This window comes from Scomber scombrus, chromosome 13 (assembly GCF_963691925.1).
Source record: "Scomber scombrus chromosome 13, fScoSco1.1, whole genome shotgun sequence".
In the NCBI taxonomy this organism is placed as follows: domain Eukaryota; kingdom Metazoa; phylum Chordata; class Actinopteri; order Scombriformes; family Scombridae; genus Scomber; species Scomber scombrus.
The window spans coordinates 25,539,742-25,552,333 of record NC_084982.1 but is presented as its reverse complement, the minus strand read 5'-3'; the positions used below and the strand labels follow the sequence as shown (position 1 = coordinate 25,552,333).

Here is a 12,592-nt window from a genome sequence, read left to right as displayed (position 1 = left end):
CACAGTCAGAGAGGTAAAAGGCCTCATGCTCTCTGTACTGATACCAGACCGACCAATAAACCTACAATTAATGGATGGAGAATGTAGCTTGATTTGAATGCAGATATCATGATGCTTGATACATTAAGTGAGAGAGACAGTAGGTTTGAAACCTTTGCTCTTAAAGAATTCAAGTTTAACTTCAAGTTTATATGTATTTTCTTTTTAAAATGTTACACATCATTAACAAAAAAAGCAAAACAAAAAAGGATTACACAAAGTAACTTCCTATTCAATATTTTGTGAGACACAGACAAGCAAGACTTTTATCCACTGATCCATATCATGCTTTTGCAACACTAGAGATAAGACGTGAGAAAACAGAGTAATAATGTGTTACATCACTATCCTGAAAAAACTTTTTATGAAATGTTCTTTGTAGTTCAACAAGTTAAGTGAAGTGTCACCATTTGAGTAATAAGAATAATAAAATATATTTGTAAACGGTATTTTACTGTTTTCCACTTGCTTTTCACCCACAGGAGCAAACCTCATTTAAAAAAGAAACTGGGATTGTATTTGATGGAAGAATAATAATAATCACACACATTTGACCTAAAAATGAATCAACCTCAGCCTCATTTCTATTCCATACAGCCTATTCAATGTGTCATGTAGAACCATATGGAGTCACTTTCTATAGCACAATAAAGCCTTGTATATTTTGTATCCATTGCTAAAATGTGATGCATCTTGAGAGCGATCCCTTCCCTTCTAGTGCTGAAGATTTTACCACATGAATGTTGTTTTAAATCTAAATGTATGAAACTGAAATTGTGCAACACGGCCAGTAAACTGAACACTGATAATATGATAAAAGCGTGCATCGTTCAGCTACAGGAAGAACTTAGGGATGTTGTTTACCACAAAATGAATCAATCCACTGCTCACTTCTTTTGCTCTTTATGTTAAAGACAATAGTGACATGTTTGCATGCAAAAAAGCAGGTTATATAAGACTTTGCAAGCTCAATTTTAGTCCTAGAGTCTAATTAATTTGGTTTTGTTTCAGTGCAAGAAGAGAGATTCTGTATGAAGTTCAGTATTTATACATATACAGCTGCATGCGTCACAACATGTGTGTTTAAATACATTCTCTGTTGAGAATTAACAGTTGAAGGCCAAATCCTTATCTACCTTTCCTCCCTAAGAACTTTCCCTCTCTGCCTCTGACTAATGAGTAACGTTACCTGTTTGGTACTTTTTTTTTTACACAGGAGGTTTTCCTTTTAATACCCAACCTCACATTTATTTCTGGATTTACTCACTTTATTTACTTTACCCTATTATATTTTATTTTATTTATTTGGGTTTTCTGAATGTTTAGATTCATTACTTTTTTGTATTGTTTTCTTTGTTTTTGATTTGTTTTTTTTACTATGTAAAGTACTTTGTGTTACATTACTATGTATGAAAAGTGCTATACAAATAAAGTCTTATTGATTGATTGTCATATTGCAGAATAAATTCAGTGATGATGGTATTGCATGTTGTATAATAATCTAAACATCTAAATTGCCTGTAAAGTTTGCACAATACTGTACATGTAATTCATCTTTTTTTTTAATGTATGCATTTTTGGTGACATGTTATAACTCAGAATTACAGTTTTCTACTTGCTTTCGTACAATGACCCTTTAGTGTGCCTCTTCCTAGTTGATCTCTCACTGGTTGAGCTGAGCTGGAAGGGTTAAATATTCTATGAAGTGAGCCCCTCCCTGCCCAACTAGTCTCTTGGATGTAACTGGAGCTCTATGTATTTGCTTTCCTGCCCTCATCATGGCTGCACGGCTGTCCCGGACTGTAATGCAAAGGAATGGCAGCCGGCTGCTTCAGATCTGCTTCAGGGGGAAGGGGTATACTTCCTCTGCCCCGGGGACCCTCTCTGCCTTCCAGGACAAGCCTCGGAGTGTGGAGGAACTCCCATATAGCAGCTTCTTGAGGATGATTTACAGATTGTTGTTTCAGGGTTTCTACAAGCGTTTGCATGAGCTACAGGTACACCATATGTAATCCTCCATATTGTGTCTGGATGACACAAATGTGCATATTCTACAGGTTCATGACACAGCAGTGCATGTTTGTTTTGAACTGCTTCTAAAAATGCTTTCTATAATTTTTTTATTTTATTTTTAAAACCCTCATATAACTTGTCTGCTCTGCATGCTGAGTTAACTTGCTGACAATTTTGATAATTAAATGGAGGCACTGCGGTATGATTCTATTGCATTTGCCCTCACTGATAATACATAATGGAGAAAGAAAATGTCAGGCTGGTCAGATTACCTTTGTTCCCATAGTAACCCCCAGATAACAAGTCTCAGCTGACTCTTGCAGAGGAGAAGGTTTAGCCTCTCTGCAGGACATACTTTCAGTAAAGTTAACAGCATTTAGGCATGTTCACCTCTGCCTACAAACATGCATTTTTTGTTTTAATCACACAGCACAGTACATTGGTTTATTCTAACAGACAGAAACTTCGTTGAATGGATATTAACACGTTACAGGCCATTGTGCAGAAGCAGTATGTATGTATGTGTGTGATGGGAAAATACAAAAGTCTTATTCATTTTATGTTCCTATAACCAGTAATACTAATGTCTTATATTCATTGATTGTACTTTTATATTATTAGAGTATGTGTTAGAATGGTTAGCGTGACTATTTTTATGACATGTAATAAAAATAAAAGTGCATGCGCTACACTCTTGCTTTTAAGCTTAACAGGGTAGAGGCCACAAAGCTAAAATGTTAAGAAGCAGTACATTTCCAAGCCTGTGTTTGTTCAAAATGTTACCTCATGCATTATGTGATTGCTTATACCTAAATTGCTCTGTTAACTCATCTCTCTTGATTTCACACCATTAGATCTATGAAAAGCAGCTATATGGGCCCATATACAAAGACGGAATGAAGGCAGTGTCCCTGAACACTCCACAGCTGCTGGAGGAACTCATGAGGAACGAGGATAAGTACCCTTGCAGAGGAGACATGTCTTTTTGGAAAGATTATCGCGATATGAGAGGATTTGGCTATGGACCTTTCACTGAGTAAGACCGTCAAATATGATGTGCACAGCAATGGCACATTTCCATTCTCCTGCAATCACTGTCCTGTATTCTAAGAACAACTTGTAAAACTTGAAACTTACATAAAAGCTTTCTAGGGCAAAGTCCAGTCATGTGAGTGGGATGGATTAATCGTAACCAGTTGGTTATTCAAGACGTTGTTCTGAGACTGGAAGAATGACATTGCAAATTACAACATGGATGGGTTATTGGGTTTCTTTAATTGAAACAATACCATCCTATTGAAGAGTGTGTAATGTGGTTAAATGCCTCAAAAAGGTCAGTATGTGAGATTATTCTGTCACACATATGCGGGTAAAATTTTCATCCACTAGAGAGCACTGACTCAAGTTTATTTTTCAACTGTAAAATTAAACCCTTCAATAAGCTAATTTAAATTAATGTTCACAGTGTACCCAGACAGTTTTTTTTAGGCTAATAAGGTTAAAATAAATGCATAAATAAATACATAGAAATCTGATAACAATATGTAACAGAAACACATATCAAAAATAAACATTTTTGACAAAGTAAACATCAGTCAGTGCTCTGGTGGATGAAAATATTACCCAAATATGCATGACACTGTAATCTCATATACTATCCTTTGGGAGGATTTTAACCACATTACACAGTCTTCATTAGGACAATATTATTTCACTTAAAACAACAATGTTGGAACTTGCAATGTCAGCCTTCCAGTCAGGATTTAGGAGAAAATACAACTCTTTAATCAAGATAACAAAGAGCAAAACCGGCCAAACCTGAACAAGACACAACTGTAAATTAAAAACCACAAAACAACTGACAAATGTTGTGGGGTAAGTGTAGAGGGAGGAGCAAGCCGGGAACACAATGAGCAAACTGAAATCCAAAAACCTAGAACACACATGAATAAAACTTAAATGCACAAGTCACACCTAACAAACACAGCAAATAAACTTCAGCATGACATTACCAACCTAGGAACCTTGACCTTAAATACTAGGAACATACTTTGCTGTTGACGTAAACATGAACCAGTAGTGGAGTGGCCCGAATAACAGCAAAAACAGGGCTGGTCTGAGTTTCACTTCTTTTTTCCCCCCACTTAGTAGCCAACTAGTGTGAAAGCTAACTTCCTGTACAAGGGCCCTCTCCCACTAAGTCCAGTTCAACAAACAGGGACAAAAGTCAGAGGGCATCTGGTGCACAGACATGGAACCAGACTGGGGCAGAACCATGACACCCATGGGGGAATATAAATCCCACCTCACATTCTTTTGAAACCTAATTTCTTAAATGTTCCTTTTCCCAGGGAGGGAGAGAGGTGGCACAATCTGAGGGTCATGTTGAACAAGCGCATGCTGCATCCAAAGGATTCGGCCCAGTACGGCAGCATTATCAATGATGTGGTGACAGACTTCACCAAGAGGATCTACTATCTGCGCCAGTGCAGCGCGACGGGAGACTTGGTGACCAACTTGGCCAATGAGCTCTATCAGTTCTCACTGGAGGGTAGGTGGAAATCTTCATGATAGTTAAAACTGAAAGTGCTGAAACAACAAGACTTGCAATGTGCAGGTTTATTTCAATCTTCACTGATTAAAAAGGAAAAACCTGAAAATCATTGTTAATATACATTTTAGTTTGGTGTTTTCAGTTTTTTGGTACAATTTTGGACTTTCTAATTTCTGCTATAAGCCTAAGGGATAACAATTTTTCCAAATGTTCCTAATAATTTGTTTTTCTGGTCACTCAGGTATCGCCTCTGTACTGTTTGAAACGAGGATTGGCTGTCTGGAAAAGGAAATCCCTGCAGGTACGCAGGACTTCATCAACGCCATAGCCCAGATGTTCTCCAACAGCTTTGCTGTGGTGTTGGCGCCCAAGTGGAGCCGCAATCTACTTCCCTACTGGGGACGCTACATCGCTGGATGGGAGGGTATCTTCAGCTTTGGTGAGTTGTAAAGAGAGATATTGACACATGCAGTTTAATGACATCTGAGGTTTGAGATAGTTTACAGCTCACAGTGATTGGACTGTTTTTGCTGTAGATCTGCCACTACCACTATACCACATTGTAGAAAAAATGTCTATAGCTCTTTTTACGGGAGCGTGTCTATGTTCCCACAGCTCTATGTTCCCACAGCCCTATGTTCCAACAGCACCTATGTTCCCACAGCTCTATGTTCCCACAGCCCTATGTTCCAACAGCACCTATGTTCCCACAGCTCTATGTTCCCACAGCTCTATGTTCCCACAGCCGTATGTTCCCACGTTTCTAAGAAATTATAAAAATTTAGGCCATATGTTCCCACAGTACTATGTTCCCACATTTCTAAGAGATTATTAAAATGTAGGCCCTATGTTTCCACACCTCTATGTTCCCACATTTCTAAGAGATTATTACAATTTAGGCCCTATGTTCCCACAGCTCTATGTTCCCACATTTCTAAGAGATTATTAAAATGTAGACCCTATTTTCCCACAGCCACAGACATGTGGGGTGTCCTGGTATCTCTGTAAGGCTACGAGTGAAAGTCCCTCATGAGCAATAATTTACAAATTAAGCACTGGGGCGGGAACAACGCTGTCCTGATTGGGCCGTATTTTTGTAAAATAGTTGTAAAATATAACCCTAACACTAACCCTGTGGGAACATAGGGCCTAATTTTGAAAAGAAAGTTAGAAATGTGGGAATATCGGGCTGTGGGAACATAGAGTTGTGGGAACATAGGGCCTACATTTGAAAAGTCTAAGTAATGTGGGAACATAGAGCTGTGGGAACATAGAGCTGACCCTCTTTTGACAAGCATACTGTACTGTGAAAAAAAACGGTGGACATAATACACAAATAAATTATTGAGATTGTAAGATAACCCCAGTCCCCCCCAAAACAAACAAAAACCCTCATTGCATGTTGGGATAATATTCACAGAAGAACATTGTTCAATATCAAGATCAATATCAGTATCAGTATAGATAATTCAGTCTTAGGGACTAGTTCATCTACTGTCCTTTAAAGGGATTGTTCAACAATCTGGGAGAAGTTGGGAGAGTTAAGTGGGAGGATTGATACCAGTCTGATTTGTAAGTTAAATATGAAGCTAACGCCAGCAGCCGGTTAGCTTACCTGTACATAACCGCCACTAAAAGAAATGTGGTTTTTGTATTAATGAAACAAATGAGACTTAAGATGTTAATTTGTGAGATACGTTGGTCCTGGTAGGTGGTTTTTGCTACCTTTGGACAGAGCTAGGCAAGCTGTTTTCCCCCTGTATCCCTGTATGTCATTATGCTAAACTAAGCTAACTAGCTGCTGGCTGTAGCTTAATATTTTGGTACACGTAAGAATCTAATAAGCGTATTATCTAACATTTCAAACAATTCCTTCAAAATGCTGTAAAGATGGTTTTGTTTTAAATTTTGTAAAACTATGATCGTCAATACAAAAATTAAACATCTCTGCAATTATTTTAGGTAAAGATTTGATCGACAAAAAGATGGAGATCATTCAGCATCGCATCGACAACAACCAGGAGGTGGAGGGCGAATATCTAACATACCTCCTATCAAACACTCAGATGAGCACTAAAGATATATACGGCAGTGTCACTGAGCTTCTGTTAGCCGGAGTGGACACAGTAAGTATGTACCGATGTCTACAGAACAAAAAGAAAAGAAACCTATTTTTGATGTTTACCTCCAGAGCCAAACCAAAGTTTTATGCCAGAGAGATAAATCTTGCAGTTGGCAGTTGGCTGGCAGTTTTTCTATATTTACAAATTTCATGTGCAGAGCCAAACCAACAAAGACTTGATCTACTAAAAAGCACTGTGTGCATATCCAAAGCCTGAAAACGATTAAAAACACATCAGTGAGGCAAACTGCTGCCCTGGGTGACATCAATCAAGTGTTTGGTCATGTTACTTTGTTTAGAAATGGCTCCAAAGACTAATTACAGCCATCACATTTGCAATCTCCTGAGAGTAGTTCTGTATGAAGCAAGCACCGATGAGAATCTGCTGTCGTCCTAAACAGTAGAGATTTCTCAGAATTGAAAGTGAAATAATTAAAGCCCATGGCAATACCATTTACCATTTGTTTCTTATCAAGAACACTTTTGTGGTTTTGTGTTGAGAAATGTTGAGGATATAAATAAAACTGGCAGCGAATTATCCGCTCTGCCAACGGAACTGATAAAGACACAACAAGGATAAAACCCCCTGTTTAAATGTTGTGTAATATAGCGGTTATATTTTAAAAATGAGGATTAAATGGAGCAAAAAAAACAATACAGCTTCTGTGCTCCTGGTCCTGAAAAATACATGCTGCAGGCCTGAAATGTATTTACCATTGAAATACGTTAATTTGAAAGGTGTGCTGTGCGACACAAACACAAAAAAAGATTAATTAGATTACATTTTGTGGCTATTTTATGAACTCCTGTGAAATTGAGTGGGATTGGAGGAGAGTATTATCCATAAAGTCAAGGGTGGAGCCTGTGTGAGACAGACCAACACTCCAGAGACTGAAAACATGATCACTCTTTTTAGTCTTTGGAGCCATTTCTAAACAAACTAATGGGACTGTAATCTTCATAATGATGGAACATGTCACCCAGTGCATCAGTGTAGCGCGCTGATTTAAAAAAAATTGATTTTGTACAACAGAAGAGGTCTATGGCATAGAGGAATAAGATATATCAGGCTTTGGATACACACAGTACCTGACTACATATGAGATTAGTTGACAATAAGAAAAATACAGAAAATGGCTGGCCTTATACTTTAACCAGATGTGTTTATGAGGGGTCAAAATCAGATCTGAAAAAATATGTCATGCTGTTCTTGGTTCATTAAAAACAATCTGTACATTTGTAATTATTGATGCAAATGTATAAATATGTATGTGTGCATCTTTCTGTTTATTTATTGACACTTCTTTGTTCTCAAGACATCCAACACCCTCACATGGACTTTGCACCTGCTGTCCAAGCACCCACAAGTCCAGGACCGACTTTATAAAGAAGTGTCCACATTGGTACCAGCAGACCAGATCCCCTCCGCTGAGCAGGTTACTGCCATGCCTTATTTAAGGGCTATAATCAAGGAGGCACTGAGGTTAGGACATTGCCTTATCAGCAACAACAACCAGCCAAACTAAACTAAATGAAATTGAATTATTATAATCATTATTTGTTTTACAGGATGTACCCTGTGGTTCCTACAAACGCAAGGATCCATGCAGAAAAGGATCTTATTATTGGTGGATTTAAATTCTCAAAGAACGTGGGTCTGCTTTTTTAATTACACTTCTTGTTCTTTGTTCTGTGTGTACTAAGAGAAAACTGGTAACTATACTTGTATTACTACAATTAATTATAAAATGAATAGTAAGAGCTTTTTCTTCACATACATAAAGAATGAACTGTGTGAATCACTGCAACAAAACAAACATATTTGATAAGGGTTTCATATTAGTTTCAGGATATAATCTATTGAATGTTGTTTCTTCAGACCGTTTTCAAGATTTCCCACTATGCCATCAGTCATGATGAGGAAGTATTTCCAGATCCGTTCACATTTAAGCCGGAGAGATGGCTCCGTGATGGCCGAAAGAGGCCACACGCCTTTGGCTCCATCCCGTTTGGCTTCGGAGTGAGAAGCTGTGTCGGCCGCCGGATTGCTGAGCTAGAGATGTATATGCTTCTTGTTCAGGTAAGAGACAAGTGGAATAAACTTTTCAAACATCTATCGAATACATCTGATGTAAACTTGGGGGTTAATGAAGTCAGAATTCTCACTGAAAAATAAAGGATTTTGATTTGGTCTTTGATTTGCAGCAAACAGGAGATGACTGTATGGGTTTTGCCTCATTCCACTTCATATTTTTCTTTTTTTCAGCTCATCAGGCAGTTTGAAATCAAACCAGACCCCACAATCAAAGAGGTGAAATGCCTCAACCGCACTGTTCTGGTACCAGACCGACCAATAAATCTACACTTCGTGGACAGAGGAAGTGGAAATGCAGCTTGATTTGAATGCAAAGAGAGAGAGAGAGAGAGAGAGGGACAGTAGCAGTAGGTTTGCAACCTTTGCTCTTGACAAATTCAAGTGTAAACATAAAATGTAGATGTTGATGAGACACAGACAAGTTCCTGCTAGATGTTTGTGCTCATCATCAATTGGTTACATCAGTTTCTTGAAAAAAAAACTGAATGAATTGTCATCATGTCAGTTTTATTACTTGTATTAAAAGAGTTGAATATATTTGTAATCACTATTGTGCTGCCTTGCACTTACACTAACTCACTTTATTTTTAAACTGAAGCTGGATCTGCATTTCATGTATATAATATGTATAAAATGTACATATAATATCTGAACCTGAATTGTGCATTCATGTATGTGAACTGAGAGTGAATCATTTCTATTCCTTACAGCCTATTCAGTGTGTCATGTATAACCACATAGTGTCACTTTCTATAGAACAATAATATTTTTGTATCCATTAACATTGCTGTAAATAAAGATGTTGAATGAATTATTAAATCAGTAATTTGATGCATCTTACGAGTGATCCCTTCCCTTCTAGTGCTGTAGGTTTTACCACATGAATGGTTTTTTTAAAGTCCAAATTTGGGAAACTGAAATTGTGCAACGATCCCAGTGATTTAGACACAGATTAAATGAGAAAGGCAAGCATTGTTCAGCTGCGGTAAGAACTTGTGGGGAATGTTGTTTTCTAGAAACTGAATCAATCCACTGCTCACTTTTTTTTTTTCGTTCCTCAAAATACTTACTCTACATTGAAAGTCTGTGAGATGGAGGCCAACATTTTTAAGACATTGGTGACATTTTTGTATCCAAACATGCCAATGTCACGTATACAAACACCAACTCTTTAAAGAGCTATACAAAAATAAACTAAATATTTCCTCCAGAATTTCTTCACTTAGGGAAAGACCAACAAAAGGTGAGAAAAACTTCATTCACTTATCTGAAACTTGTAATTTAGCTGAGGCCGAAAGACAATGATGAATGCAATGCATAAAATTAAACTGTATAAACATAAAAATATCATAAATGCAACAGTCTTTTACAGACTACATCCCTTCAACCCAAAAACTCATCAGATATCACACAACTTATTTTCTTAATCCAGGTCTCCCAAAGATGACTCGACAAACTGGACTTCAAAAAAAGATCCACATAGTGTGACATAAATGTTTGGAGGCAGGGACATGCAAAATGCAAAGTAAAGTGTTATATTTATATCTGTATTAAGTCCTGACTGAATGATAAAAACAGACTGAAGACTCTTTGAGCAATGGGGCAACAGTATTTCATGCTTCAATTAACAACACCATTAATAGTGTTACTATGCCCCACAGAAAGTTGAATATTGCTTCTGACTCATGCCTGCTATTCCACTGATCAGCCAGCAGGGGGAAGCACTATTGCATGATGAGAGCAAAGCGATTGAAATTCACCAATGCTAGAAGTGTCTACAGGAGTGTCATCCTGCAGTGTGCAGTGACAGACCTCAGTCCAGTGGTTTAATGAAGCAGCTGTGGAGGTTATTAATGAGCCCAAGACAGATTTCTGTAGAATGTATACGGGTCTAATGGACACACCAAGTTAAAGAAAAAAAAAACATGAGAAAGGTGTTTTGACCAAATAACTAAAGTCAGGCATAGTAATATATTCTAATTGTGTGGTTAAAAATATTGCACAAATTGGTAGTTTATAAACAAGTCCTTCCGGTTGTGAATGGCAACTTGAACCTGTGTCAAACCCAAAGGAAAACCCAAGTGTAAACGTGTGTGTATGTGGTTTGTCATAGGCAACTTTTAAGGACACATTTCAGATTTAAGACCAGTTAATTGGGGGACAAAAGCCACATGTCCACAGTTGGGCAAAGAAAAGTTGGTTTTGGGGGTCAGTGGTTAAGGTTAAGGTTAATGTTGGGGAAAGACTCAAGGAAATGAATGCAAGTCTATGTAATGTCCCCAAATGTGACCATTATCTGCTTCCAATCAAGCCCTTCCGGATTAGATTGGCAACCTGAACCAGTCTCAAAACCAAATGTAAAGAACGCAGACAGACAGAGAGAGAGAGAGAGAGAGAGAGAGAGATAGAGAGAGAGAGAGAGAGAGAGAGAGAGAGAGAGAGAGAGAGAGAGCGCGCGCGCGCGCCTCTATGTGCTGTTTAAGTATTGGCGGCTACCTGTTGGCTCTCCACAGTCTGCAGTGGGAAGTCACTTCAGGCGCATGGTGCCTAAAAACAAGTGCGTAAAAACTGCGTAAACACTTATTTCATATCCCGACTGGTAGCGCAGTGATGCAAGACCGACTACGCAGATATGTGGTCTATCTGGGCGGAATAAAGTCATAATAAGTCTACCTGCAGCAGCGGCGGAGGGAAGGGAAAGGAACCGAGCGGTGTAATTTTTGAATGGGTTTGGACGTGTGCGCTCTGGCTTTGCTCGGATGGGATGCACAGTGAGCTTCATCTGCTGTGAAGAGGATTTTCTGCAAATGCCTGTTTACCAACATGAGGAGGAGAAAAAGAAAAAGGTAAGTGGCGAATGGATGCAGACAGGAGTGGGCGTCAAAATAAGACCTGACAAAAGGGTTTGGTGCAGAAAGGGTTGCGTGTTTGCTCAGCTTGTTCTCAATTTGACATTTCAGATTGGTCACATTTACTTACAAGCAGTTACACGTATGATATATTATTGAATTTAATATCTTTATGTCTTTTAGTTGTTAGAATCCCAACCTCTGGTCACAATTAAACATAGCCTGCAGTCCAATGAGTCATGGAAAGTCCTCTTAAACCACATATTAACAGCAATAATAAGCATGTTTAAGAAACCTTGTCAAACAACAACCATCAATCCAGGCACGTCTTTGGTTATTATTACCTGCTTTGACATTAGGCATTCAAACTCTGCTGTGAGACAATGAGGTAAACCATTCACTATAATGACTGCCAAGGGCAACTCCAAGTTCAGTCATGCTTGCACTTTACAACAAAAAGCACAGGGATCATCTATGGTGTGATCTTACTTGTAGTGTTGTCATGGAAATCATTTACTGTTTCTTCCTCTTAGATTCTGCTGGTGAGTTATTTAGATTTGTAGAAGTTGGTAAATATAATAGTGCTTTACAGCAAGAGGCTCTAATTTCTGCTTTGTGGAATGTAGTCGATGACCTGCACTGATTTACTTCCTCAAATCCAAAGCAGACAAGTCAGGGTTGATTATAGTTTATATAAATCTATACTTAACATGAATTTAACACTCTCAAGAGTCTTTACATCTCTGTTCGTGAATATGCAACACTCTCATCAGCACCAGAGCTCCTACTTACTTTCACTGAAAAATCAACACTGTGATGACGCTCAGTCTAATCTTGACAATCCTTCATGATGCCAGATTGTGTCTTTAATGAACCTCTGGTTGTGGGTGGGTTAGTTTGGAGAGAAATATTTGCAGTTG

The 12,592-nt window shown here is 38.2% G+C and overlaps 1 protein-coding gene across 1 annotated transcript; it reads left to right on the top strand.

The window, feature by feature from the left end:
• The first annotated feature begins 1,817 nt into the window (after nucleotides 1-1,817).
• Nucleotides 1,818-9,126, top strand: LOC133992792 (sterol 26-hydroxylase, mitochondrial). Its single transcript, XM_062431539.1, has 9 exons — nucleotides 1,818-2,036; nucleotides 2,907-3,088; nucleotides 4,404-4,603; nucleotides 4,848-5,045; nucleotides 6,569-6,732; nucleotides 8,045-8,211; nucleotides 8,298-8,379; nucleotides 8,608-8,808; nucleotides 8,995-9,126. The coding sequence occupies exons 1-9, from the start codon at nucleotides 1,818-1,820 to the stop codon at nucleotides 9,124-9,126; spliced, it is 1,545 nt and encodes a 514-aa protein (XP_062287523.1).
• The last annotated feature ends 3,466 nt before the right edge of the window (nucleotides 9,127-12,592 follow it).

Bases quoted from the DNA above. Each gene is read 5' to 3' on its own strand.
- LOC133992792 (XM_062431539.1), top strand. From the start codon at position 1,818: ATGGCTGCACGGCTGTCCCGGACTGTAATGCAAAGGAATGGCAGCCGG. The intron at 6,733-8,044 runs GTAAGTATGTAC...TTTGTTCTCAAG, and splicing joins TGTTAGCCGGAGTGGACACA to ACATCCAACACCCTCACATG. The intron at 8,212-8,297 runs GTTAGGACATTG...TTTGTTTTACAG, and splicing joins ATAATCAAGGAGGCACTGAG to GATGTACCCTGTGGTTCCTA.